This window comes from Sciurus vulgaris, assembly GCF_902686455.1.
Source record: "Sciurus vulgaris genome assembly, chromosome: 7".
Taxonomy (NCBI): Eukaryota; Metazoa; Chordata; class Mammalia; order Rodentia; family Sciuridae; genus Sciurus; species Sciurus vulgaris.
This window is the reverse complement of record NC_136467.1, coordinates 136087439-136113739: the sequence shown is the minus strand read 5'-3', so window position 1 is coordinate 136113739 and position 26301 is coordinate 136087439. Positions and strand designations below refer to the sequence as shown.

The 26301-nt window shown below is 42.5% G+C and overlaps 1 protein-coding gene across 2 annotated transcripts in view; it reads right to left on the bottom strand.

The window, feature by feature from the left end:
* Positions 1-397: 397 nt before the first annotated feature.
* The window catches only part of FAM50B (family with sequence similarity 50 member B), a 74346-nt gene continuing 48442 nt past the window's right edge, over positions 398-26301 (bottom strand). For both annotated transcript variants that reach the window (XM_079147585.1, XM_079147586.1), the window contains exon 2: positions 398-1965. In XM_079147585.1, the coding sequence (XP_079003711.1) occupies positions 891-1883 (993 nt within the window). In that variant the 5' untranslated portion in view covers positions 1884-1965 and the 3' untranslated portion in view covers positions 398-890. The remainder of the gene's footprint in view (positions 1966-26301) is intronic.

Genomic DNA, 26301 nt, shown 5'->3' with positions numbered 1-26301 from the left:
AATATTTTAATATAATCTTTTTTTAAAATCAAAATTAACACAGAGTCAACAATGAATGAAATATAAAAATTTTAAATGAAGGCAATCTATAGCAGTGCCTTGTGGAGTCAGCCATATTGGAGTGTTTGGCAAAAAGGAAATTGACATACTTATCCTTTAGACATGTGCCCGATTTCCATCCTCCTAATCCCTAGGGCTAACCAACCAGCTAAGGAAAATCAGAGGTGGGGCTGCTGTCCCAGCTATGTGAGTCCCCTCCCATCTCCTAAACACTGATCCTGGGTATAGTGATGGGCCACCTTTGGCCTCAGACATTTCAGAACTGGGTCATAGCAAACCTTTCAATGAAGTAACCAAGACCATAAGAATAGCAGACATTTATTCAGTTCTAAGCATTTTACAAATAGTGGCTTTTCTCCTCACATCAGTGCTCGGAGGTAGGCACTATTGTCATTTCCTTTTACAGGTGGGGAAACCGAGGTACTGGAGTTTAACAAGCTTGCCCAAAAGTACACAGTAAGAAGCAGAAGTGGACAATCAAATCCAGTCATTCTGGCTGCAAAGTCCATCCTCATAGCTTCTTGGCCAAAAATATACCCTTTATATTACTACATAATGTATAACAGGGCCATGCAATGAAACCATGCGACAACTTAAAAAAAAAAAAAAAAAAACTCTAAAAAATCAAACAAGTAACCAAAGAATAACATCAGTCACAGAATGACCAAATTCAAATAATAGAAACCCCTTGTCTTTATTAAATTTCAGGTAAGAAATGAAGCTCGTCAAGTGATGTTAGAAGTTACAGGGTCTAGAAATCTGAGTATTTCCTTTGCAGGTGAGTCCTTCCTGGCATGGGCAGAAGGATGCCAGGGACCGTGGCGTGCCTGTCATCGGATGGTATACTTGTCCCATTTCTTCTCCGGATCGTAGGGCTCCCAGCGGCTGGCCGGGAAGATGTGCTTGTTCTTCTCGTACCAGCTCCGCAGCACCACCTTGCCTGCGTGCGACTCGTCCTTCTCCATGGTGGCGTCGCTGAGCAGCCTCACGTCGTCGTGCACGTCGAAGTTGAAGAGCGGCCCGCTCTTGCCCCGGGCCTTGGCGATGATGAAGTCGTAGAAGGTGTGGTAATGCGGCAGGATGAGGTCCTCCTTGATGTACATGAGCTGCTCCACCCCGGCCGAGCGCAGCTCGCGGAAGTCCTTGCGCAGCCCCTGCAGCGCCTTTTTCAGGAACTGCTGCACCGTGCTGCCCTTGTTCATGCGCACCGTGCGCCGGTGCCCCGAGCCGTCCCAGTAGCTGAAGGTGATCTCCATCTCCTCGCTCTTCACCTTCTCGCGCTTGGCCTCCCACTCCTTGCGCAGCTCCTCTCGGAGCCGGTTCTCCTCCTCCTCGCGGTCGCGATCTGGCAGGAAGCTCGTGTCCACGTCGGGATTCTTGCCCAGGTTCTTCTTGCTCTTGCTGGCCTCAGCCCTGCCGCCTTCCTTGCGGTCGTCGCCGTCGCCGTCATCGACCGCGAAGGACAGGTTGGAGATCTTGCGCTTGCGCTCCAGCCTGCGCTCCTTCTCGCGCAGCAGTTCCAGTTGCAGCCGGCGCTCTTCCAGCTGTTCCTTCTTGGCCAGCTGCATTTCGCGTTCCCTCAGCAGGGCCTCCTGCTTGGCCTTCATGTCGTTCAGGGTCACCAGGCCCACAGTGCTGGACTTGAGCTCGGCCTCCACGGCGTCGTAGTGAGCCGAGAACTTTTTGTCCACCTTCGACTTCATGATGGTCTCTTCGGCGATGCGCTGCTTCAGCACCTCCATCTGCTCCTTCTGCTTCTCGCGCTTCTTGATCAGGTGCATGGCCCTGCCGGCCTCCCGCATGGTGCCCTTGTACTGCGCCATGCCTGGCGCTCAGCACAGCCCAGGCTGCTTTGGGTTCAGTTCCTTTCTCACACCTTGGAGTTCCTGGGCTAATCCATGAATTCTGCAGCAATGAAGAAAAAAAACACATGAACTTGAAAGAAATCCACATAGCATCTTTATTAATGGCCTAAACCAGCACCTTATGAAAAGAACTTTCTGCCATGTGCTGACCGGGTAGGGTAACCCATCAAGTGAGACCACTGTACACCGGAAGTGCAGCTAGAGTCGTCCAGATACTGCGTTTTCTTTTTTATTTCTATTAATTTAAATAGAAATAACCACTTGTGACTGCTGGGCAGTGCAGGGCTCCATTTTGGAACCTGCACGTGGAGAAGGTTGGCCTACAGGGTGCATTGATACCCGTGCAGGTGCCAAACACAGAAAAGTAAGAACCAGAGCATCAGGAGAGCCTGAGCCAGAGTTCTTATGTATTGAGCAGGGGGGTAGGGGTGGGGGGAGAGTTTGAGAGGAAAATGTGTCCCCTGGTGGGAAAGGCTAGCCTGGAGGAAAAGCACCTGTCTCTTCAGTTGAATTGCTCTCCTCGGGGGAGATCATCTGGGTGCTAGCAAGGGAAGAAGAGTCAAATGGAAGCACCTTCCAGAATGCATCTCTGTAGAGGGTGGTGATACTAGCTCAAGTTCCGAGTTATGGGCAGGGCAAGCCCGAGTTCGTTGCTGTCCCTGCTTCTTCCTGAGGAATCCCTTCTACAGTGACTGTTGAGTTTGCTTGTGCAGATGGTAAGTGGACCCAGTCAGTGGACCCAGAGTCACTTGCTATGGGAAGTAGGGTATCAGAGGAATCATCTACAGTAAAGGAGGGCTAAGTACAAAATTGTCTTCTTGGTTTCAGCCAAAGCAGAGTGAGGCCTCTTCAGGATTTTACTGGACTCAACTTGAGCTAACCATCTTTCATCTGGACCAATCTTCTTCACCCTGCAGCTCCATCATCTCTGATGGACTGTCATCCCCAGGAACAGTGGGTGTCCTTTCATCCAACCTGTCCCCACCCCTCCCACACTCATAAACCCCTCCACAGTGCCTTCTGGAAACTCTTGGAACCTTCCCTTTACCTTCTGGTTCTAACTGGAGCCTGGCTGTTCCCTGAGGGCACCTCTTGTTCCTGTGGCTCCCTAAAGCCAAGGTTCTTTTCCTCTGATATTCCACATCTCTAAGTTTAATGCAGGACTAGGGTTGTTGTTTCAAAAGCATTTCTTTTCTTTAGTGTTCTCAGCTCCTCTGAAGCTCAATCACCTTCCTCTCCATCTTGCATGCACTGCGGTTCTGGGTGCCTACAGCACCTTGATCTCTTCTAATAACCTCTTAACTTGACTCACTCCTCTACCCTCGTGGCTACACTCCATTATCACTACCATACGTGCCTCATCGTCAACATCTGAAGTCTTCGGTCCCGTCTCCTTTCCTTTCCATTTCTGTACTCCAGTGCTCCAGAGCACAGCTGGCTTCTGATAGCTCAAGAGCTCCTGGTCGAAAGGCTTGTCCTTCTCCAGGATCATCACTCCCTCATATACTTCCTCCCTCCCTCCCCTTCAAAGATGGAACCTATTCCTAACACCCTCATGCCCCCTTCCCTGCCTTGATTCTCACCTGTAAAACCTTATCCTGGCTAAACCCAGCCCCTGTCTTTCCAGCAACTGAATCCAGGTAACTGACTATTGTTGGAGAAAGCAGTACAAACTGTAGCTGGTTGTTCTCACTTTAAATTCATGACCTCTGCTGCCTAGGGGCTCCCTTTGTTTTTATCTCCTGGTGCTGGAGAGCTGGGGATGGAACCTAAGGCTTCACACGCCCTACCACTGAGCTACACCTGCATCTCAGAGGACTCTGCTGTCCTGCTTTCCAAGACATTGATTTTTGTACTTCCTCCTATGTCTCCTCACATCTTCCTCCTACCCCAAGGGGGCTAATAAACTTTTTGCCAGAACACTACACAACTATTCTTCAATAATGGAATCCTAGCCCCCTCTCAATGTCATAACACTGAGACTGCATTCAATTTGTTAGATCTCTTCTACACAGCAATATCCCCAAATATGTGTTCTGTGAAAAAAGGAATTCTAAACTCAAATAACTATGGGGAACTCTGAGTCACTGTACGCCTTTAATATGTTTGTTTCCAACGTACCTTGCCAAGGGACCCTGTTGGGGGACAGGGGTAGAGAATTTCATGTTTCTACCTGAAAAGTACAGGATTTTTAAGTGTTTCTACCCCTTTAGGATATCTAACATTTGCCAAAACCAATGCTTTGTATGACTGAGAGATTGGAACAACAATATATGCTTCCAGTCAAACCTCTTCTAGCAGTGACGCCTGTGGACACTACCTTGGTAAGAACCTTTTCATCATATGATGATAAAACATGGTACCTACATACCACGAGGAAACCATAGGGACCACTCACCAAATTGTCCAAACTAGAAACTTGGGCATTTCTACTCTGGTACACATATAATCAATTACAGAAAAGTCTTATTAGTTTTTTATCTCTTTGCCTGTCACTTGCCCTAATCCAGGAAATTGGCACTTTTTCTCCCACCTGAAGCCTTCTCACTGTAGGCCCAACAGTACTATCTTCTCATTCTCGCATCTCTTCTGTATGCTGTCTACTGGGATCCTGATAATGTCACTCTCATACTTGAAGATTTCTTCCAACTGTCCCTCAGGAGGACTGAATCAGGATCCCTTTGTCCTACAAGGTCTCTAGGAAGTAAAGCCACCCACGCATTCCCCAGCATTCCATGCCAGGCAGAGCCACATAGAACAACACTGTTCCTGGATAGAAAACGCCTTTTCATTACTGTTAACTTTGCACATATTCAAAGTCCTGTCCTCCCGTGTGCCAACCTTCAGGCTCAAGTCAAATGTCACATCCCTTTCTTCTACCACCACCAGCACCAATCACAGATGCACATGGTTACCAATACTCTCCCAATTACCTTTATTTCAGTTGACATAAGGCAGACTGCCTGGCCACCTCTTTTTCCATTTCATAATCTAGTCTCTCACACTTTCATCTGCACCCATTAGAATTGTCCTTTCTCCAGTAATCTGAACTTGAATGTCAGTGTCGTCCCTAAACCTCTTCATCCCTTCTCCCAATATCTAGCATCCACCCCCTTAATTTAGTCATAGCCTCCAAACATCATAACCAGGACCCAAATTAAAAGGTTTAGCTTGGAACGCTTGGAAAAGTTTAACAAGGGGAAAAAAAAAATATCAAAATGAAACTGAAAGAAGCAAATCTACCCCAGAACTCTGACATCCTGATCTTTAGACTTTTCTCCATTTCCAAGATGGTAAATTCCTCTTGTGGCTGGATTCTCAGTGAAATGTTTCCTACCAAATTAAAAGCTACTGCTTTAAACTGTTTTAAATGTTATCAACAATAACAAGGATGATATAATAGGGGCAGGAATAGCAATATTCTCCAATAAGCAGAAAGTATTGATTAAATGTGCAAATTTTAATTTAGAGAAAATGTGAACTCCTTCAGGCTTAGTCACAAGGTAAAACAACATGCAAACAGCAACTTTTAAAAAAAAATCCCACAAAATGAAAATTTTAAACTATTTTAACAGGAAAAAGGGACTCTGTTTTTGATGTAAGCAAAAACAGTAAATTTTAACAGAGAACTGCTTTGCGATAATCAGTTTTCAACTTCCTATCCACCAACTGAATTCTGTTTTAAAATGATTATTCTCCAAGTGGCAGATTCACAGCGCTATTCTCTCCAGAGTCAGCCTTGAAATGAAACAGCTGACAGCAGGCCAGGGTCTGCCCTTCCCTAACACCCCAGATTGGGTCTAGGGTGTGTCCTGATTGCGTTCTTGCTCAAGGATTCTCTCCAACACCATCACTGAATTCTGAACTCATTGTCAAAGCAAAGCCATAGGATCTCAAATCAACCAGATGCCACAAAGAACTAGTATGTGGCCTCTACAGAATTCTGACATCAGACCAGGAGTCCTTCACAGGATATTTAAAGATGAATATAAAGCTGAAGCTGTTGTGTGCTTTCTGATGGGAGGTTAAACAGACATTCCAACATTTGCTTGGTAGAAAGCCAATATTTTAGCATGCTACAGGGTAGGGGAAGTGCTCTCACATGTTCAGAGACAGGGAAGTACAAAATATACTAGCTGACCAAAGCTTAAATGAACAACCCGTGACTTCTAAATGCATTCTCTGGAGGAAAAGAAATCCAGACCAAGCAAGGGAGAAATTAAACCTAAAAGAAGATGTTACAGATTTCAAAATAGATTCTGTACCATAAATGTCTCTAAGTTTTGTGAGATCAATTTTTTCCTTAGTTTGTTCAAAAGAGTATATGCTTGATAAAAAAAAGTTTTAAGAGAATGCGAAACATTTTGTATTCTTGATTTAAAATGAAAGTAATAGTACAGGGATTAACACAAAGTCAAGCAGTTCTTTTATTACCCTCATTCTTAGAGGCAACCACTTTCAATCCTTTTGGATGTTTCCTCTGGCATTTACCTTTTTAAAAAATAATCCTTATATTGCTATTTTTGTGATGAATCAATTTTAGATTTTACTTATTGACTTCTTATTATGGTGGATGAAATTTTAATTTTTCCCTATGAGAGATAAAAATGTCTGGCCAACTACATGAAGAGGAAGTTATTTATTATGGAGGTTGTCAATATTTAAGCCAGATAAGAAAGATGCACAAGATTAAATTATACACAAGACCTAATTATGAATATAGAGACAGAAGAACAATCATGTTAAGGCAACATTGTTTGCATCTACAAATAATTTATTCATTAATTATCATAGCTCTTATATTCTGCTGGCAATTGTGATCATTACTAAAAATAAAAAAAATAATAAATTTGGTTCTTACATATTTATTCATTCACACATCTTTGTCTATTTTCATAATCATTACTTCATGTCCATACTCTTTTTTAAAAAGATTTTTAAATTCTAATTTGTTGAACATGACAGCAGAATGCATTTATACATTTTGATTGATCATACATAAATGGAGTGTAATCTCTCACTTTTCTGATTATACATATTGTCCATAATCTTTTATCTGCAAAAACACCTTATGGCTTGTTATGTTTTAGAATCCGGTAGTCCAGGCTGGGTGGTTTCCTAGCAGGTTCTGGAAGAATACCTACTGTTGATGACACTAGTATATCTAGAGGAGACCTATTTATTCTTTATATATCTAGAATTTTCTTTTGTGATCTTGTTTTAAAAACCTAAGTAAAATAATAACAGGGATGGGAATGCAACTCAGGCAGAGCACGTGCCTAGCATGTCCAAGGCCCCGAGTTCATCACCAACACCACACACACACACACACACACACACACACACACACACACACACAGATAATATCAAATTGAATATAGAAAGAGAGAGGGATAAGAGAGCTCATCAGTTAATCTTTATATATATCATTTACCATGAATATCTCCATGCTTGCAGATACAAATTTTTTAAAGAACAGCAAACTAGACCTAAAAGGAAATTTCCTTAACTTGATAAAAAGTGTTTTTGAGAAATGTAGGGCAAATGCCACATTTAGCAATATATTTTTATGTCCTTTGTGATTTTCTGAAAAACAAAATCACGGGGAGTTTTGTAGCTAAATGACCACAGACACTCCTCCACTTACCCTGGGGTCATTTCTGGACAAACCAGTAGCAAATTGAAAATATCCTGAGAAGAAAGTGCGTTTGATGCCCCTGACCTCCTGGCACCCTGGCTTAGCCATTCAGCCCACTGAAGAGCATCAGTGGCTCCCCTCATGATCTTGTGGCTGATGGGTGGCTGCAGCTTGCTGCCACTGCCCAGTGTCACCAGAGGGGATCAGGCTTCATATCGCTATCCCAGGAAAGATCCAAAGTATGGTTTCTACTAAATCTATGGCTTTCACACTGCCAGAATGTCAAAATATTAAGTGGAGCTGTTCTAAGCCGGGGACATGTGTGGAGGTGGGGAGGAGGTCATGGGTCTGGGAGCACTGGCTGATGATGGGCAGAGATAGCAGGAAAGCCATGACCCTCTCTCAAAGGGGGCGCGTCTTTGGATTTGAGATTTCAAAGCATCACCTGACACCACGTTGTTGAAAGTATCGCCAGGGAAATGAAGGGGCATGACAGAAAGCAAGGCGCTTGAGCCTGCAGAGGAAAAGTCAGAAAAATGCAGTCGGAGGTCAGCTGTGTTAGGCAGCTTCCCGTCACCGTGACAGATTCCTGGGATAAAACCACTTATACAGAGGAGTATATTTTGGCGCAGAGTTTTGGAAGTTTCAGTCCATAACTGATTGATCCCTTTCTTGGGGGTACCTGTGGCAGAGGAGTTGGGTTCACCTGTGTCCCATCATCCCCTTTGAGGCCATGACTCCAGTGAACTAAGACCTCCCCCTAGATCTCACCTCTTAAAGGCACCACCACCTCCCAGTCATGCCATGGGCTGGGAACCAAGCCTTTAACACATGGGACTTGGGGGCCATTCCAGATCCAAACTGTAGCATCTGCCTAGAAAAGGAAATGTTCTAAACAAGTTAGGAGTGACTCCCCTCCTGCAGTTCCCCTGGTCACTTAAAGGAAGAAGGGGAAGTGTTGCCTAATGGAGAAACAGAAAGCCTTACAGTGTGACACTGGCCAGTTGTTCCCAGGGCCTTTTTCTGTTTATGAAAGTGCAGTGCAAGTGCGTTTTTCATCAGCATTGCAGAGTGAGGCCTGATTCTGCTGACATTTGTTTAGGTGATTTAAAAATGTGCATTTAAGGCAACTCTGGCACTCTGCCAATCTCCTTTTGTTCTAGATATTTCCACCAGTGAAGACTGTGGGTTTCTAAACACGACCATGTCCTTCTTGCTTTGCGAAATGGTGAGAGCAGATGGGTCAGATCCTGGGAAAAGGACAGCAGCAGCCTCACTGCCTAAGAACTTGAACTTTCTCCCAACTTGGAGTGGTCCTGGGTGAAGAACCTCATCAGAGGGGTGATTTGACTGGAGCTCAATGGTGGCCACAGATCATACTGTTTGCAGCCAGTGCTAAGAAGTGTCACAGTCCAGCATGCCTAGGGATGAACTGGGTTTGCAGCAGGAAACCCTGTTTCTGAGGTCATTTTCCAGAATGGCCATCATAGGATTCGTGGATGATGAGACAGGTAGAGGGAAATTACTCTGAGACACCAACTTCTTGGCACTTGAATGGGGAATGATTGCCCAATAAATTCAGGAAATTCAGTGCTGACCTTGAATGAGCTGGTAAAGGACAAAGAAGCCAGCTGTGATGACATGCACTTGTAATCCCAGTGTCTTGGGAGGCTGAGGCAAGAGGATTGCAAGTTTGAGGCCAGCCTCAGTAACTTAGCAAGGCTCTGAGCAACTTAGCTGAGACCCTGACTCAAAATAAATAACAAAAAAAGGAGTGAAGGACATGGCTCAGTAGTGATTCAATCTCTAGTATCAAAAAACATTTTTTTAAAAGTACAAAGCAATCCCGGGGATCCTGAGGATGAAGCAAACCAGAAAAATGCTAACTTCTCATAATAACCCAAGAAGTCTCAGAGTGTGAACATGCACATTGGATTTTTTACAGTGTCTGACCACTTTATAACAATCAACAAAGACTGAAGGTGCTACTTACACCATGTGACCTTGTTCTCCTAGGTTTGTCACTGTAGAGAACTCCCTCACACTAGGGAAAACCTTAAAGCAAACCCTCCAGCTTTTCTTGCTCTTAGTTGACTTAAAAATCACTAATTTTGGAGGTCATACAGCGGGGAGCTACATTGCTGGCCCCCACTGGTTTGCTGTAGGTAACATCTCTGGCGGGCAGGTTATGATGGGAATGTGGTCTAGGTTACTCTCCACTTTTGTAGAACACACCGACTCTTCATGTGGGCCTGTGGATATCCGGTGGGTGACTGGAAGGGTGAAGAGGCCTGGCATCTGTTTTCATATTGTGACTATCTCCTTAGATTCCTTGACCTTTTGTCAGAATCTACTCAGCTATGTGCAGACCTGCGGCAGAACATTTAAGAATGTTTTGTCCCGAACTATAATGCAGGGCTAACTTGACCTAGACTTGCTTAACCTCTCTCCTCCCCATTCAAGGCTACAGACACCTTCTAGCCACCAGGACTGGAAACACCAGACCATGAAAGGAGTAAAAAGAGGTGGCACCCGAGTTCCTGGAAGACCTCTGCCTGTTCCCAGAAAAGACATGAACGTCTGCCCCATCTGTTAGCCCAGTCTCTCTCTCTCCTTATTCCTCTCCTACGTCTGTGATGCCTCAGCCTCCCTGGGACTGACAAGCTGATGTGTGAGCAAAGCTCCCTCTTCTCCATTCTTTGGCCACTGAATAAAGCCCACCTTTCTCCCCAGCACTCGTCTCTCGGACTTTGGGTTTTCTGTGGGATGAGTTGCCAAACTGGGTTGGGTAATACCAACCAGAGTGCCCCAAATGTCCACCCGTGATTGCCTGACCAGGGAATGACCACCCTGGAGCACCCTGGGGCTTTTGAGAAAATTCACTCACACTCAAACTTCATGGAACACCAGGCCAGTTAACTTTCCCAGAGCTATCAGACCATCCAGGGATCTGCCAGTCCCGGGGGGGTTGATATCCTCTGTGACTACTGCTGTGCATTTTACTTGGCTTATCATTGTTAGGACTTTTTTCTTTAAACAGACTGCAAACATGACAGGAGAGTTGTGTGATGTATTAAAAAAACAAGTAATGCTGAGACTCCCAACTGGTCAGACTGCCCTCCTACCTCCTCCATGTTTAACCTCTCTGCAGAATTTAATTTTCTGTCAGGGGTCCCAATGTTTGTGGGGATAAATCAAATCTCAGAAGAAACAACTTCCTGGTATATATCTTAATATCACCTTAATATGTGGCCAGAAAAATGAAAAGGCATGAGCTAGTTGCTTAAAGTTTATCTTTATAGATTTTTCCTTAAAGTTTTTTTCAATGAATTTTTAAATGTTTATAGAGTGCAATTCACTTGTTTTGATGTGCAGTAATGTAAGTTTTGACAAATGTCTACATTTCTATAATTTTTGACAAAGTATAAATCATGCTCATTTTTCACTTCATTTTCAGAGGTGCTGGTTGGGGCACCTGTGGTGGAAAATTCCTGTTACTCATCCCAGTTGACAAGAGGTTCAGAAGCCTCCTCTGGGTCCTATGAGCCGATTTTTCTGATGACGGAATGGGGGGTTTGCCTGCTGAGATCCACAGTACCCAGCCCAGCCCTTAGGTGGCGCTCTGCCCCTCTACACTTTGAGGGTGGGACAGGCACACAACTCTAGCTGATGAGATCCTGGACTCTATGGTCATCATATACTGTGACCCCCAAGCCCTGGCTATAATAGCACATTTTGTGTTACCATTTATTCTGAAGAAACTCTGGCTTATGCCTTCCTGCCTCTCTAGTGCAGTCTCAACAAATTGATTGTTGGCTTAAACTTCTGGGGAAAGGGAGAGAAGTAGGATGCTTGACTGTTGCTTCCCCATGGAAATATGTGTGCAGTCTTGTTGAAGTCCTATAATAAAAAACTCTTCTCAACATCTTTAAAAGTTTTTAAAATTCAAATGGAGTGAAATTGACTCTTTTCTGGTATGTAGTTATCTGAGTTTTAGCATATATAAAATCACATACAGTGGTTCTTCTTTATACATGCTGTTCATGATTTCAATTAAATGCAGTCAACCATAGTCCAGAAAATATTAAATGGAAAATTCTAGAAATAAACAAATCATAAATTTTAAATCTCATGCTGTCCTGAGTAGTGTGATAAAATCTCTTGTGGTCTGCTCCATTCCACCCTGGATGTGAGTTATCTCTCAGTCCAGTGTATCCATGCTGTATACACTACCTGCTCATTAGTTATTCAGTAGTCACTTACTGTGGTGGTATCACAGTGCTCTCGTTCAAATAATTCTTATTTCACTTAATAATGGCCTCAAAGCACAAGAGTAGTTAGTTATGCTGGCAGTTTTATTATAGTATGTAGTTATAATTGTTCCATTTTATTATTAGTTATTGTTGTTCATCTCTAATTGTGCTTGATTTATAAATTAAGATTTATCACAGGTATGTATATTTAGGGGAAAATATAGTATATATATGGAGTTTGGTACTATCCACAGTTTTAGGCATCCACTGGGGGCCTTGGGATGTATCTCCTATGGATAGCAGGGGATGGCTGTCATCATCACAGTCAGGAAGAGAACAGGTAAGTCACCCCAGAAAGCTCCTTGCATTTTCTCTTTGTGATCACACTCTCCCCCACTTCTTCCCCTGACAACCATTGATATGCTTTCCATGCCTTGTATCTTTGCCTTTTCCAGAATGTCACATAATAGAATCATACAATACGTAAGCTGTTGAGTCAGGGTCATTTTGCTAAGCATAATGCCTTTGAGAGTTCCCCTTGTTGTTGCATGTACCAGTGGTTCAATCCTTTTTATTGCTGAGTAGTATTCCATTGCACAGAGACACCACTGTTTATCCCTGAACACAGTGAAAGACATTTGGCTTGTTTCCAGTTTTTGTTGTATGAATGAAGAGTCACTAAAACATTCCTGCAGAAGATTTTCATGTGGACATGTTTTCATTTCCCAACCTATGAACAGGATGGTGAGGTTTTAATAAAATCTACCAAATGATTTTCTGCAGAGATGGAATCATTTTGCATTCTTAATGGTATGTAGGAGTTCCACTTACTCTGCATTCTCATTAGCACTTGGCATTGTGTATTTTTACTTATTTTTAAAATTTTAGCCATTCTACTCAATAGATGTGTAGCGGTATTTGTGGCTTAAATTTATATTTCGTCAAGTGACAAATAATTTGGGGTATATTCTCACGTGCCTACTTGCCATTATACATCTTCAGTGAAGTGTCTTGTTTTAATCTTTTGCTCATTTTTAATTGGGTGTTTACTACTCTAGAACTTTGACATTTCGTATTCTGAGTACAAGCCCCTCATCAGACATAGGATGTACGATAACTTCTATCAATATCTAGCTTCTCTTTCATTTTTCAGATCCAAAAGTTTTAACTTTGATGAATTTCAATTTACCAGCTGTTCATCTATGGATCATATTTTTGGTGTTTATGCCTTAGCGAAGGTCACGAAAATGCTCCCCTGAGATTCCTTCTTAAAGTTTTATGTTGGGATTTATGATCCACTCTGACTCAATTTTCATATTTTAAGTTCAGTATCATTTTCCCGTCACCTAAATGTTAAACTTCCTTCAACATTGTTGGTTTTAACCTGTCACCCAGGTTTCTAAAAAACCAGCTGAAACCTGCCCTCTGTTATGTGAGTCTGTGTTGGAGACAGAGGAGTTTTACACGTCAGAATTTTGAGGTGACGTCAGAGACTGCAGAAAACAATGGGAGACACCAGCCAGGACGTGTCCCTCTGTCCTTGACCCCAGCGCACAGTCTGTTGCATGCTAAGACACACAGCCATCTGCTCTGAACTGTGTTACTGTTCAGACCACCAAGGGCAGCCTGCCTTGGGACTTCCCCAGATGCTTCAGGAGAGGCACTGGTGGCCATTCTGACACTAGGAAAGCCCATTCTCAGTCCCGCTCTGCACAGGATGTTGGTGTGAGGACTGTTCATCTACAGCCATGCTTGCTCTGTGACCAAAATTCACTAGCTGGGGTTTTGCTGAGTCAGCAGGACTATCCGCCATTGTCCCGGGGTTGGATTTGGGTCTTGGCCGGTAGGTGAGGATGCATCTTGTCCTCTCTGGCATAGCGTACAGTGAGTGTCTTAAGGATGCTGAGAGTCCAGAGGCAGATGAGATGTAAGTGGTGGTAGTTCCTTAGGTTTCCTAACCGGGTCTGGAACTGCGGGAGACCAGCACCCGCGGCCACCAGTCACAGGTTTGCACCCAAGCGTGGATCACAACTGAATGTGGCCAGAGGGTCTTCAACAAATTGAGTGTTCTGCAACGATGCGATAATTCTCTGTTCAAGGGTTACCAAGACCTAGGGGCAGGGGTCCCCTGGACAGGGGTCCCCTGGGCAGGGCCCAGCGGGCTGGATAAGGACATACAGCTTGAAACTTTTGCCCGTTTACGTGGTCCCTTTCTGGCGCCACATGGTTTTACTTTTTCTGCTCTAGGACTTAGCCTATTGTGTGTTTGATAAACATCTGATGACGGAATGACTGTGCTGTTTGAGCATGTGACACTGAGGTGCTGCTGTAGTGACAACGTTAGGTATCACAGTAAAAATCTTCACATCTTCACGCGGCACCGCTTCACGTTTCATTCTCTCTTTACTGAAGGTATCAAAGCTCGCTCTTTAGAAATCCCTGAGGCTCTGGAATCCTGCACCTGGAAACGTGGCCATCACAGATGGGGTGTGGCAGCGAGGAAGTCACACTGCATGAAGTCAGGAGACCACCGGGGACCGGATGGGGTCCTCACAGTGGTGCTAATGCAAATCTGTTATGGACTGAGGGGAAGTCATGCAACTGCTCTAACTTTTAGTTTTTCCTCCTCGATAATCAGAAACTCCTTTGCAGTTGGGCAGGACCAAGATTCAACCAAGAGAATGCTCTTGAAACGCCTCTAAGTTGATCACAAGACAGGGATCAAGGGAGCCTCTCGCTGAGGTATTTGTGTGATGCCTCTGGTGACTGGTTATCTAGAGTCCAAACTCCAGTTTCTGGGGGCGGGGAGATGGCAGTCCTGCAAAGCATCAGATCTAGGGTCATATCAGACTCCGTTCACAATAGGGCTGACGTGTCGGCAACTCAGACCAAAGGCCAGTCACAAGGGCTGGAGAGGGTGGGAGACAGGCCCAGGAACCCCTTGCTGGGCAGTGGAGGGGAAGGAGAAGGCCACTGGCCCTCACAGCCGAGGCTGACAAAGCAGCAGTGCCCACTGCTCAGGATCTTCAAGGAGCCAATTCTGAACAGCTTTGGCAGGAGCTTATGTGAGAAAAATGAACAGAAGAAACTAAATCCCTGCTGTTCCTTTTGAACAGGTTTCCCTGTGAAACCTCCCCATTCCTAACTTCCTGGACAGGGGAGATATTTTCTTCTCTCATTCTTCCCTGGAAAGCCCTACCCTCTTCCCACCCTTCCTTCCTTACCACATGTGACAGCACTGCCACCTACCAGGGGCTTCCTTGGCACTCAGAAGCCTGGGAGGGGGACTGCTTTCAACCACCACCCTGGAGTTCCCTCTGATTTATGGATCACTTAATTGTTTATTTTTAAATGAAATATTTTCATATGACATAAATTTTGTAAATACAATATAAATGGTCTCTGTAATCCCACGTCTGAGAGATGACCACTATTAGTAGTTGGCACTTACTTCCAGAATGTAAATGGACATGTCAGTATGTATTTTAATATAAATGAGATTATTCGATGCATCATTTGAAAACCTTAAACACTTTATCACACTTTTTCCCATGGTAACACTTAAAGGTCCAAAGGTCCATTTGATCTTTTTTGATGGCCTCAAAGTATTTCCAGATAAGAATGGATCATAAGTATTTTATCAACTTCCTATAGTTGACATCTGTTTTCTTTTAACTCTATAAAGATCATTCTTATACATATACCTCTGTGAGATTTTTATAGCGCTGGCACTTAATCACTTCAAAACATGTAAGTTATAATTCTGAGTAAACTCACCCTTCCCTCCCTCCCTCTCTCCCTCCTTCCTTCCTTCCTTCCTTCCTTCCTGTGCTGGGGATCAAACCCAGGGCCTCACTCATGCTAGGTATGTTCTGTATCACCAAGCTGACCTCCAGGCCCATATTAATAATATATTTTTTTTAGCCTGATAGCCCTTGACTTTGAATTTAAGTTTAGCATCTTTTATATCTTCTTTGAATTTCATGATCAAACATTTTACCTATTTTTCTATTGAGATTTGTCCTTTTTTATTGACTTACAAGAACTCTTTGTATATAGAAAATACCAACCTTGATCTGTTATGTAACCATTTCTCCCAGTTTGTCCTCTCTCTCTCTCTTTCTTTCATACTGGGGATTGAACTCAGGGGTGCTCTACTGGTGAACTACATCATTGGACCTTCTTTAATTTTCTTTCTTTTTTTTTAATTTTGAGACAAGGTGTTGCTAAGTTGCTAAGGCTGACCTTTAACTTGCAGTCTTCTTGCCTCAGGCTCCAGAGTAGCTGGTGTTAAAGGCCCCTGCCACCACTCCTAGCCTGTTGTTTACATTTTTATTTTGTTTATGTTACTATAGGTTGAGGGGTTTTTTTGCCACCGTATGAGTTTTATATTTTTATTTAGCCTAATTTGGCAGTCTTTTCCTAGGTAACTTGTGATAAAGATATATGTGTGTATATATATATATATATATATATACATATATATATATACACACACACACATACATATATATACACACACGATGATATATATATATATACATATATATATCTTTGTACTTGTGTAGTTTTTTGTACATATATAATTATTCTACTATTCTACTTAGGCTGTATTTCTAAAAGTACTGTAAGGCAGGGATCTAATTTTTTTTTCCTAAAGAAGGAACTAAATTAAAATAAAAACTTAAACTGGACCTGTTGGTGCACACCTGTAATCCCAATGACTCAGGAGGCTGAAGCAGAAGAATCTCAAGTTCAAGGCCAGCTCAGCAACTTAGTGAGGCTATAAGCAACCTAGTGAGACCTTGTCTCAAAATTAAAAATACAAAGGGCTGGAGGATATGCCTCAGTGGTAAAGCATCCCAGGTACCAAAAAACAAAAGTTAAAAAAGTTTAAAAATTTTTCCCAACCTGTTCCATGGGCCACAGGTATTCTTGCTAATTGGGAAAAATAAAAATAATGCAAATGAATGTTTTATATTCATCTATAAGTTACAAAGTTTGTTTGCAAATCTTATCAGTTGAGAGTTTGTTCTATACCAGGGGGGAAAAAAGTCTGACTCAAATTGGCTTCGACAAAATATTTAGTGACTCACTTATCTGAAAAGATTTGTGGTCAGATGAGCTACGTGTGTGGCTTAATTCAGAAGTTGGGCATCTCGCCTTGCCTTCCCTCATTATTTCTTCTTCTTCTTTTTTGTATTTTTATTTTTTGGTACCAGGGATTGACCCTAGGGGCGCTTAACCACTGAGCCACATCCCCAGCCCTTTTCTATTTTATATTTTGAGACAGTCTCACTAAGCTGCTTAGGACCTTACTCAGTTTCTGAGGCTGACTTTGAACTTGTGATCCTTCTGTCTCAGCCTCCCGAGTTTCTGGCTGGGTTTACAAGCGTGTGCCACAGGCCGGGCTTCTGCTTCATCTTTTGTCTAGTACTCCTTAGGGCCACAAGGGGTCCCAGCAGCTTCTGGATGCTATGTGCTGTCTCATTTGATTGCTGTCTCGGAAGGGTGAGGGAGTTCATTCCTAGATCTCCTAAATAATTTCTCTGATTTTTCCAATCATTGTGGCCAGAAAAACGGTAGTCTCTTTAGATGAAGTCACTCAGGACCCACCCTGGAACAGGATAGTGAAACCTGGGACGTGCTGGGAAAAGGTGGATATCCATCCAAAAAAAAAATTAGTGTCACATAAACCAAGAGAAATAGAGAAAGAAAGCTGATGATCAGTTTAGCAAATCCTCACCATATGCATGGTCTTGTTTTACAGACCTAAGAACCCTGTGAAGGTGCTGACCATTAACTTCTCTGTTTCACAGATGGAGATAGTAAGAGTTTGAAGACCATGCATGATTTTCCCTTGGTCACTCACCAAGCTCAAATCTAGATCTTATGACTGAACTCTCTGCTCTTTCCAGTATTTTAAATTACCTCCCTACAGACTGAAAGCCATTACTGAGCATATGAGACTATGTTAATTCTACAAATCATTTAAAAATTAAAAGGTCAAAAAGAGATCTTATCAACTGAATGTAAAGTGAGTCATGAGGATTCGATGCTCTTAATAGAGGCAGGACATTATATAAGTTTCCACCATGGTGGATTCAAGAAAGGAAGTGGAACTCTCCCAAAGCAGAGCATGGGGCCAAGGCTTATGTGTGGATGGTCTGTTTGGGAATGTGGTCAAAGAAGGGAGGGCCAGGGAAATGAGGTAGGAGGCTGGGGAGGAAAGTCTTAAGTAGTCGTATCTATTGGTAACTGCTGGTGTTGGTCAACTTTCCATTACTGTACCAAACACCAGATACAATCAATTTATAAAGAGAAAGCTTTTATTTTAACTCACAATTTTGGATGTTTCAGTCCATGGTCAATTGACTCCAATGCTTTGGGTCTGTGGTGAGGCACCACATCATGGCAGAAGCACATGGCACAGGAAGCTGTTCATCTCATGTCAACCAAGGTCCCACAGTTTCCTTCAAAGGCAAGCTTTCCATGGTCTAAGACCTCCCACCAGGCCCGCTAGGCCTCGCCTCTTAAAGGGTCCAGTATCTTTTAATACCACCACGCTGAGAACCAAACTTTTAACACGTGGGTCTTTGGAGGACTTTCCACATCCAAATTACAGTAACTGCTTGATCTCACAGGATCTTTTGAAAGTTCTCTGAATGAATCTCAAGACCATGGGAAGGGGAAAAAAGGGATCTCCCAACTCCAGTGGTTGATGGTTGCTCCATAGTATATTAACAACCCTACATGAGTAAGAACACTGTGAGTTGCCTCAGACATCCCAGACACCCCCACACTGCATCAGGGACGGCAGTAATGGGAAGGGAGAAAAGACAATCTCAGGTACTCCAGCTTGGAGCCGGTTGGCTAGAATTGCAGCAGTGGCAAAAAGAGATAGGACCAGAGCATTTTAAGAGGGTCACCAGAAGTCTTCAACATATTAGCCATTATAAGCCAACGATACCAAACCTGAGTTAAGGAAGTGATACATAAACAAACCCAAATTCCTATTTTCCTACACATTTGATATTTCACCTCCTAAATAATAATAATAATAAGTCTTCCTAGTTTCTTTTCATTTAACTTCTATAGTAATCTCCTTAAAATACAATAAAATTTTTAAGTCACTTTTACTGAAAGGGTTCATTACTCCCCTACTTGCAGGATAAGATACCAAATGCCTTTGCTTAGCAATCAATGTCCTTGACAATTGGTTTTACATAGTTAAAGGTCTGTACTTCCCATAATCACCACAGCTAGACGCAAGCCAGTCCAATTTTCTTACCTTTCAATGTGTGGATCGGCATGACTCCCTCCTGGTGCTTTTGCTAATATCATGCTCCCTAACAGATGGGGATAATATGCAAAACATTTACCAACTGCTATGGCAGGTATTGACCAATCAGCACGCAGGCTGAGCCCATCAAACTGAAGTCAAGTGTAACTGCCAACTGGAGTTGACCAGGAGCCCGCTCTGCCCCCAGCCTCCGCTCTCCTTCGACTCCACCCCTGAAGTTTTCCTGGACTGCTGCTGCTCGTGTGGGTCTTTCCTTCTTTGAGATTAATGACTACTTTACTACTTTGTGAGCAGAGGTAGCATGAAAGAGGTTCATAAGACAATGTGACAGCCTGGATCACCTGCACCTTTTCACAGCACATTTTTTATGGGAACACTTTCATAATGTTTTCCATAGACAGAACGATATAATTCAGTCTTTCCTATAATTTTGTTAAAATTTTGGTCTTTTGGTTGGTCAAAATAACTTTTCATTATTGCTATTTTAGAAAAAAAATTCAGTTTCACAAATTCAGGACCGACAATGTCATAAGTTGTTAGAATTTTATTTCTAAATTAGTAACTGAAGAAAAAAGGAGAAAGCACTTATTCAAGAGCTAACATTCCCCATCTTATTACTTAGACTTTGTCAAATATGGGGGAAACCTCATAGAATCCTACTAAGAAATGTAGTAGTTTCTATCACGTATGAGCTATAAAATTTCAGAAGAATTAAAGTTGCCATGAAATGCTCTTTAAATGGTCATTAGATATATCCCTGCCAGTCAATCCAACACCACATGGTTAACAATATTTTAACCTGTGTGGTGATTTTAAAACATGATCTCCAATTTTTTTGATGCTTTCGCCTTTGAGAGGTGGGTCTCCATCTCCTCTTCTTGAATCTGTACGGACTTGTGAGTTGGTTGTAATCCACAGAATACAGAAAAGGTGAAGCAGCTGCTGCTTCGTTCCCTGAGATACTCACATCTGGAGTCTTGACACCCCTGTAAGAAGTCCAGCTTCTCTGCAGCTGCCCTCCTTTGAGGAAGTGCTGCACTCATGTCCCCGGTCCAGCTGACAGCCAGGCCCACCCCAAGCATGAGTGTGCACACCTCCATTTGATCCCAGCCTGTGAGGGTTAATTTTAGATGTCAGTTTGACTGGATTAAGAAATACCTAAGAAAGCTGGTAACACTTTAATTCCAGGGTGTCTGTGAGGGTGTTTGCAGAGGAGATCAGAATGTGAGACTGAGTGGACTCAGTGGGGAAGATCTGCCCTCAGTGTGGCGGGTGCCATCTGATTGGTTAGGGGCCTGGAGGGAATAAATAGAGGAGGCAAAGTGACATCTCCCTCTGAGAGCTAGAACACGTGCATCTCCTACTTGGGGCATCAGAATTCCAGAGTTGTGGGTCTTTGGGCTTCAGGACCAGTAGCTCTGTCCCCAGGGACTCAAACTTTCGGCCTCTGAGAGAGACACCATTAGCTTCCCTGGTTCTGGGGCTTTAGGAATTAGACTAAGCCTTGCTTCCAGCATCCAAGGTCTACAGCCTGCAGTTGACCTATTATGGGCCTTCTCAGCTGCCGTAGTCCTATGAGCCAATCCTCCAATTAACTCCACTGCTGTGCATGCATCTACAGTTATGTCCTCTCGGTCCTATCTCCCTGGAAACCCCCAGCTAACACACAACCTGGCTGTAGACTCACTCCCAGCACAGTCTTCCCAATGGGGGCCCTGGACATTATTGAGCAGACACAAGCTGTGCTTTGTCTAAACTTCTGTCCTACAGAATCCACGAGTATAATAAAATAATTTTATCATGCCAGTGTGTTTGGGAGCAATAGTTACCTGGCAGTAGTGACCAAAACAGTTATGAACAAGAGTAACTGCAACCCAGGTGCACTCCTAATATTTGTTGGACCCTGGGCTCAAGTATGGACAAATGGTCTGTATACCATGTTTCTAAATAGATAAAGGGTTATAAGTTGAATATTATAAATGATGCTAGTAAACTGTTAAATAAATATGTTCTCTCCTACTTCCTTAAAAATTGTGCCGTCAGCTAGGCATGGTGGTGCACATCTGTAATCCCAGCTACACAGGAGGCTGAGGTCAGGAGGATTACAAGTTCAAGGTCGGCTTTGGCAATGTAGCAAGACCTGTCTCAAAATAAAAAAATTAAAAAGGGCCAAGTAAATCCATATGCAGTAGAATCACATTTAACCCATATATCTCATCCTGAACAAAACTCAACTCAAATTTAATCAAAGACCCAGGAATTAAACCAGAAACTCCAAAACTGCTAGAAGAGAAGGTAGGCCCAACACTCCAACGTGTCAGCACAGCAACTGACTTCCTTAACAAGACTCCTAAAGCACAAGAAATACAATTAAAAAATAAATAAGTGGGATGCTATCAAATTCTTCTGCACAGCAAAGGAAACAATTAAGAAAATAAAGAGAGAATGGGAGAAAATCTTTGCCACCTGTACCTCAGGGCATTAATATTCAGGATATATAAAGAACTCAAAAAACTCAACACCATAAAAACAAATACCATGATCAATAAATGGGCAAAAGAACTAAACAGACACTTCTCAAAAGAATAAATACAGTAACAAATATGTGAAAAAATGCTCGACATGTCTAGCAGTTAGGGAAATGCAAATTTCACTGAGATTTTATCTCCTTCTACTTAGAATAGCAATTATCAAGAATATAAATAATAAATGTGTAAAGGATATGGGGAAAAGTTACACTCATATATTGCTGATGGGACTGCAAATTAGTACAACCACTCTGGAAAGCAGTATGAGATTCCTCAAAAACCAAGGAATGGAAACAACATATGACTAAGCTATCCCACTCCTGGGTTTATATCCAAAAGATTTGTGACAAAGTTACAACAATGTTTATAGCAGCACAATTAATAATAGCCAAGCTATGGAACCAACCTAGATGCCCTTCAACGGATGAATGGATAAAGAAAATGTGGTGTATAATCACAATGGAGTACTACTCAGCCCTAAAAAAGAATGGCTTCATGGTATTTGTGAGTAAATGGATGGAACCGGAGACGATCGTGTTAAGTGAAATAAGCCAATCCCAAAAAACCAAAGGTCAAATATTTTCTTCAATATGAAGAAGCTAATCCAAAATAAGTGGGGGGGGTATAAATAATGGAAGAAAGATTAGTGGAGCAGATGAAGGGGAATGATGGGAAGGCGAAAATGATGGGATAGGAAAAGACAGTGGGATGAATCTGACCTAACTTTCCTACGTACACATATAAATATACCAGAGTGAATCTCACTAGTGTGTACATCCACCAGACACTAATTTAAAAAAACTGTAAGTAATTAACAGAAGATCAGCAGAATAGAGAGGAAAGGGAACAGGGAGAGGGAGACGAGGAGGGGAAGGGGAAGTACTAGAGACTGAATTAGAACAAATTACATTCCACTCTTTTATAATTATGTGAAAATGAATCCTAGTGTTATGTATAACTAAAAAGAACCAATAAAAAATTAAATTAAAAAGGGCCAGGGATGTAACTCAGTGGTAGAACACTTCTGGATTAAGTCCCAAGCACCCACCCCCTACACACACACACACACACACACACACACACAATTGTGCTTTCATCATGACCTGGAAGGCTGGGTTTGGACTTGGAATTCCTATCAAAGGCTTATTTTATATTATATACTGACTCTATTCTATTCCTAACAGAGTCTACTTTGAACCCTTAAAGAGAGGGAGACTTGTAAAACTTCTCAAATAAGCAGAAAAATGAGAAAGAAAAGGCAAAACTTCAGTCCCATTGATGAATTACTTCAAATTTGTCATGATAACCAAGTTCATTATAATGTTTCTTTTAAATTTATTCATAGGATCTTGCAAAGGTACCTGCCCATCCTACCAAACCCTTTTTAAAAACAAATGCAACATTATGGTGGTTTCTCAGAAAATTTAAAACAGAATGTTTGTGTGATCCAGCAATTCCATTTCTGGGTACATGCCCAAAGGAACTGAAAGCAGGTACTCAAATGGATATTTGTACATTTATATTCATAACAGCATTATTTGCAGTAGCCAAGAGATGGAAGTAACTTGAGTGTCCATTGGCAGATGAATGAACAGACTAAATATAGTATATACATACAATGGAACATTATTTGGCCTTTAAAAGGAGGGAAATTTTGACACATGATAGAATATATATGAAACTTGAAGACATTATGTTAAGTGAAACTTGAAGACATTATGTTAATCTGCCACTCATGAAAGGAAAATACTAAATGATACCTCTTACATGAGTTACCTACAACAGTCGAATTCATAGAGACAAAAAGCAAAATGGTGGCTGGTTTCCAGGGGCTGAGGAAGGGGGAATGTGGATACAGAGGTTCCATTTGGAAGGTAGAGAGTTCTGGAGAAGGCTGCACACTTACAAACGGTTAAGACGCCCTCGGTGTCAATCATTGGATGAATGGATAGATAAAATGTATGTACACATTCTGAATAGAATACTATTCAGCCATAAAAAGAATAAAGTCCTGTCATCTGTGTGACACAGAGGAGCCTGGAGGACCCTATGTTAGGAGAAATAAGCCAGGGACAGAAAGACGAATGTCCCCATGCTCGCTTAGATGTAGAAGCTGACAAAGTCGATCATGAAAGCAGAGAGGAGAAAACCGATTAGCAGAGCCTGGGAAGGTTTGAGGGGGGTGGGAGAGGATGCTTAGTGGGTAAGATTCAGGAGCACAGCTGGATGGGGGATAACTCCTAAAGTCTTACAGTATGCAGGTAACTATGGTGGGCAACGCTTAGTGGTATGGTTTAAAAGATCTGGCAGGGATCTTGAAATGTTCCCAAGAGAAGGAAATGATGACTATTTGAGGTGAGGTAGTGATGGATATACCAATTACCCGGATCTGTTCATTATGCATTGCATACAAGTATTGAAATATCACACTGCATCCCCAAAATATGTATGATTACACTTATTACAAGTCAACTAAAAAAAAGTTGTTTTTTTTTTTTTTTAAATAAGAAATAAAATCGATACCAAAAAATAGTAGAAAAGTTAAAAAAAAAAATTCAGAGTCTGGAATGAGATTTTGCTTAATGTAAGTCAGAGGTCAACACTACATACCCATGTAATTATAGTAGGATCTCCCCCTAGCATGCATCAGAATAAATTAAGATCAGACAAAGGAATGGTTAAGATGGTAAATTTTATGTTACGTGTATTTTACTACAACAAAAAAATAAAGGAATCCAAAACACAGCCAAGAGGTAAAAGGATCACTTATGATCTGAAGGTTTTCATTTCATTTAAAATAAAAATTAAACACAGCTTGTCTCCCCGAGAGGATGTAGAACAGCTGCAGCAGAGGCGGGTGAAGCGGGAAGATGAAACTCAGGTCTCGCAGGGTAAATTACCAATCGGTGGGGGGGACCCCTCAGCACTTTGATTAAAGTCGCTACTGTCTGACCTCTACAGGCCTCACCGGCCAATGAACGCCTCCTCCCCTCAGTGAGACAAGTGCGGGAAGAATCTGTGTTCAGTGATTACAACCTCTTTCAAAATAACTGTTAATCACAGAAGATGCCGAAAAGCCAGTGGACAAACCTGGCCCAACCACCTTTCAGGAAACAGTTAACATTACTCAGTCAAAGTAGCATCACAGCCTAAGACACCAGTGTGTGGAGTTATTACCACGGTAGTGTCAGAAGACTGTTCTGGAACCAGCCAGAGACATGTGCATCAAGTCAGGCACACAGAGCATCTGGGGAGTTAAATGATAATATTATTTGCACACCTGCATGGTTAGATTGTGCATGTATAGAGTCGTTGCATTTCACATTACATCCGTGTGGCTCTAATAAACATATATGTCAGATCTCATGCCCAGTTCTATCATTATAAAATATTCATGGTATTTCTGAAATACATGCATGCCTTTTAATAACTAATAGGCTTACTTATAATATTATATTCTTCTACCACCTGATACACCCATACCCACAGTTGTTCAGAACCTTCACCAGGCTCCAAGATGTTTATTTATCTGACCTCAGGCAAGATGCCTCCCAGTGCCTCACTTTCCTCATCTGTAAAATGTAACAACCACTGTATGCACCTCACATGGTTGTTATGAAGATAAAGTGAGTTAATGCAAGACTCTGAGAGCTAAGCCTGTCATATAGTAAGGGCTCAATCAATTTTGCAATATGTGTGTGTGAGCAGATAAGAACCCCTTCCAGAGTGTCTGAATTGCTCCTGCCTCTGACCCACCTTATACTTTCTTTGTGTATACAAGTCATTGATGTTTTAGTTTTAAATTCATGTGTCTAAATTTTTAGTTCCTTTCCTACCTGAGGACAGGGATAGTGAGATGCAGAGAGACAGAGTCATGGGAAAAGCTGCACTGGAAAGCCTCTAACTGTGATCACAGGTTGCTGTGTACTTGAGAAAAGTCTTAAAACACTCAGCTGGGTTTACTTGTAGGGAAATGTTCCCCTAGAGTGCACACTTTGTGTGTTCCAAGAGTAGACACACACAGGGCCCTGCTACCTTGGCTGGGACCCGGCCTACCTTGGGCACAGTGAGCGTCCAGCTTCTCAGATGAGATCACTACTGTCTGACCTAGAAGCCAAGTGCTCAGCCAGAAAACTCCAAATTAAGCCAGATGGGGTGCTTTCTTTAGAGACTGCAGAACATGTGTTCCATTTTTGCAAAGAAAAAGCAACCCGGGACTTGGTGTTTTGACTCCTATCTCCTGTCACTCCCAACATTTGTGCAACAGGGAAATGAGCTCGGAGAAAATGATAAAGCTGATACGATTCATGACGCTGTCAGGAGGAAAGAAACAGGAAACTGAGCTGAACTGTGATGTCACCTCTTTGGCATGCTGTCCCCAGTCCTGGAAAAATGCAGTTCTCTTTGCTGTGAGGATTTGGAAACGCAGGAGACAGAAGCTATTTGGTTGCTTGGCCAACGCCGGAGTACAATGAACTCAGTCTTGGAAGTCTTGCCGAGAGAGCCAGGGAAGGGTGGAAGTTGGTATGCAGAGCTGTTGCCAAGGACGCAAGAAGAAATAAAAGAAGGAACAAAACCCTGAAGGGTTCCAACGCCAGTGGGAAAACATTTCCTCAAGACAAACACAGAGACGCACAATGTGCTCTTATTGCGC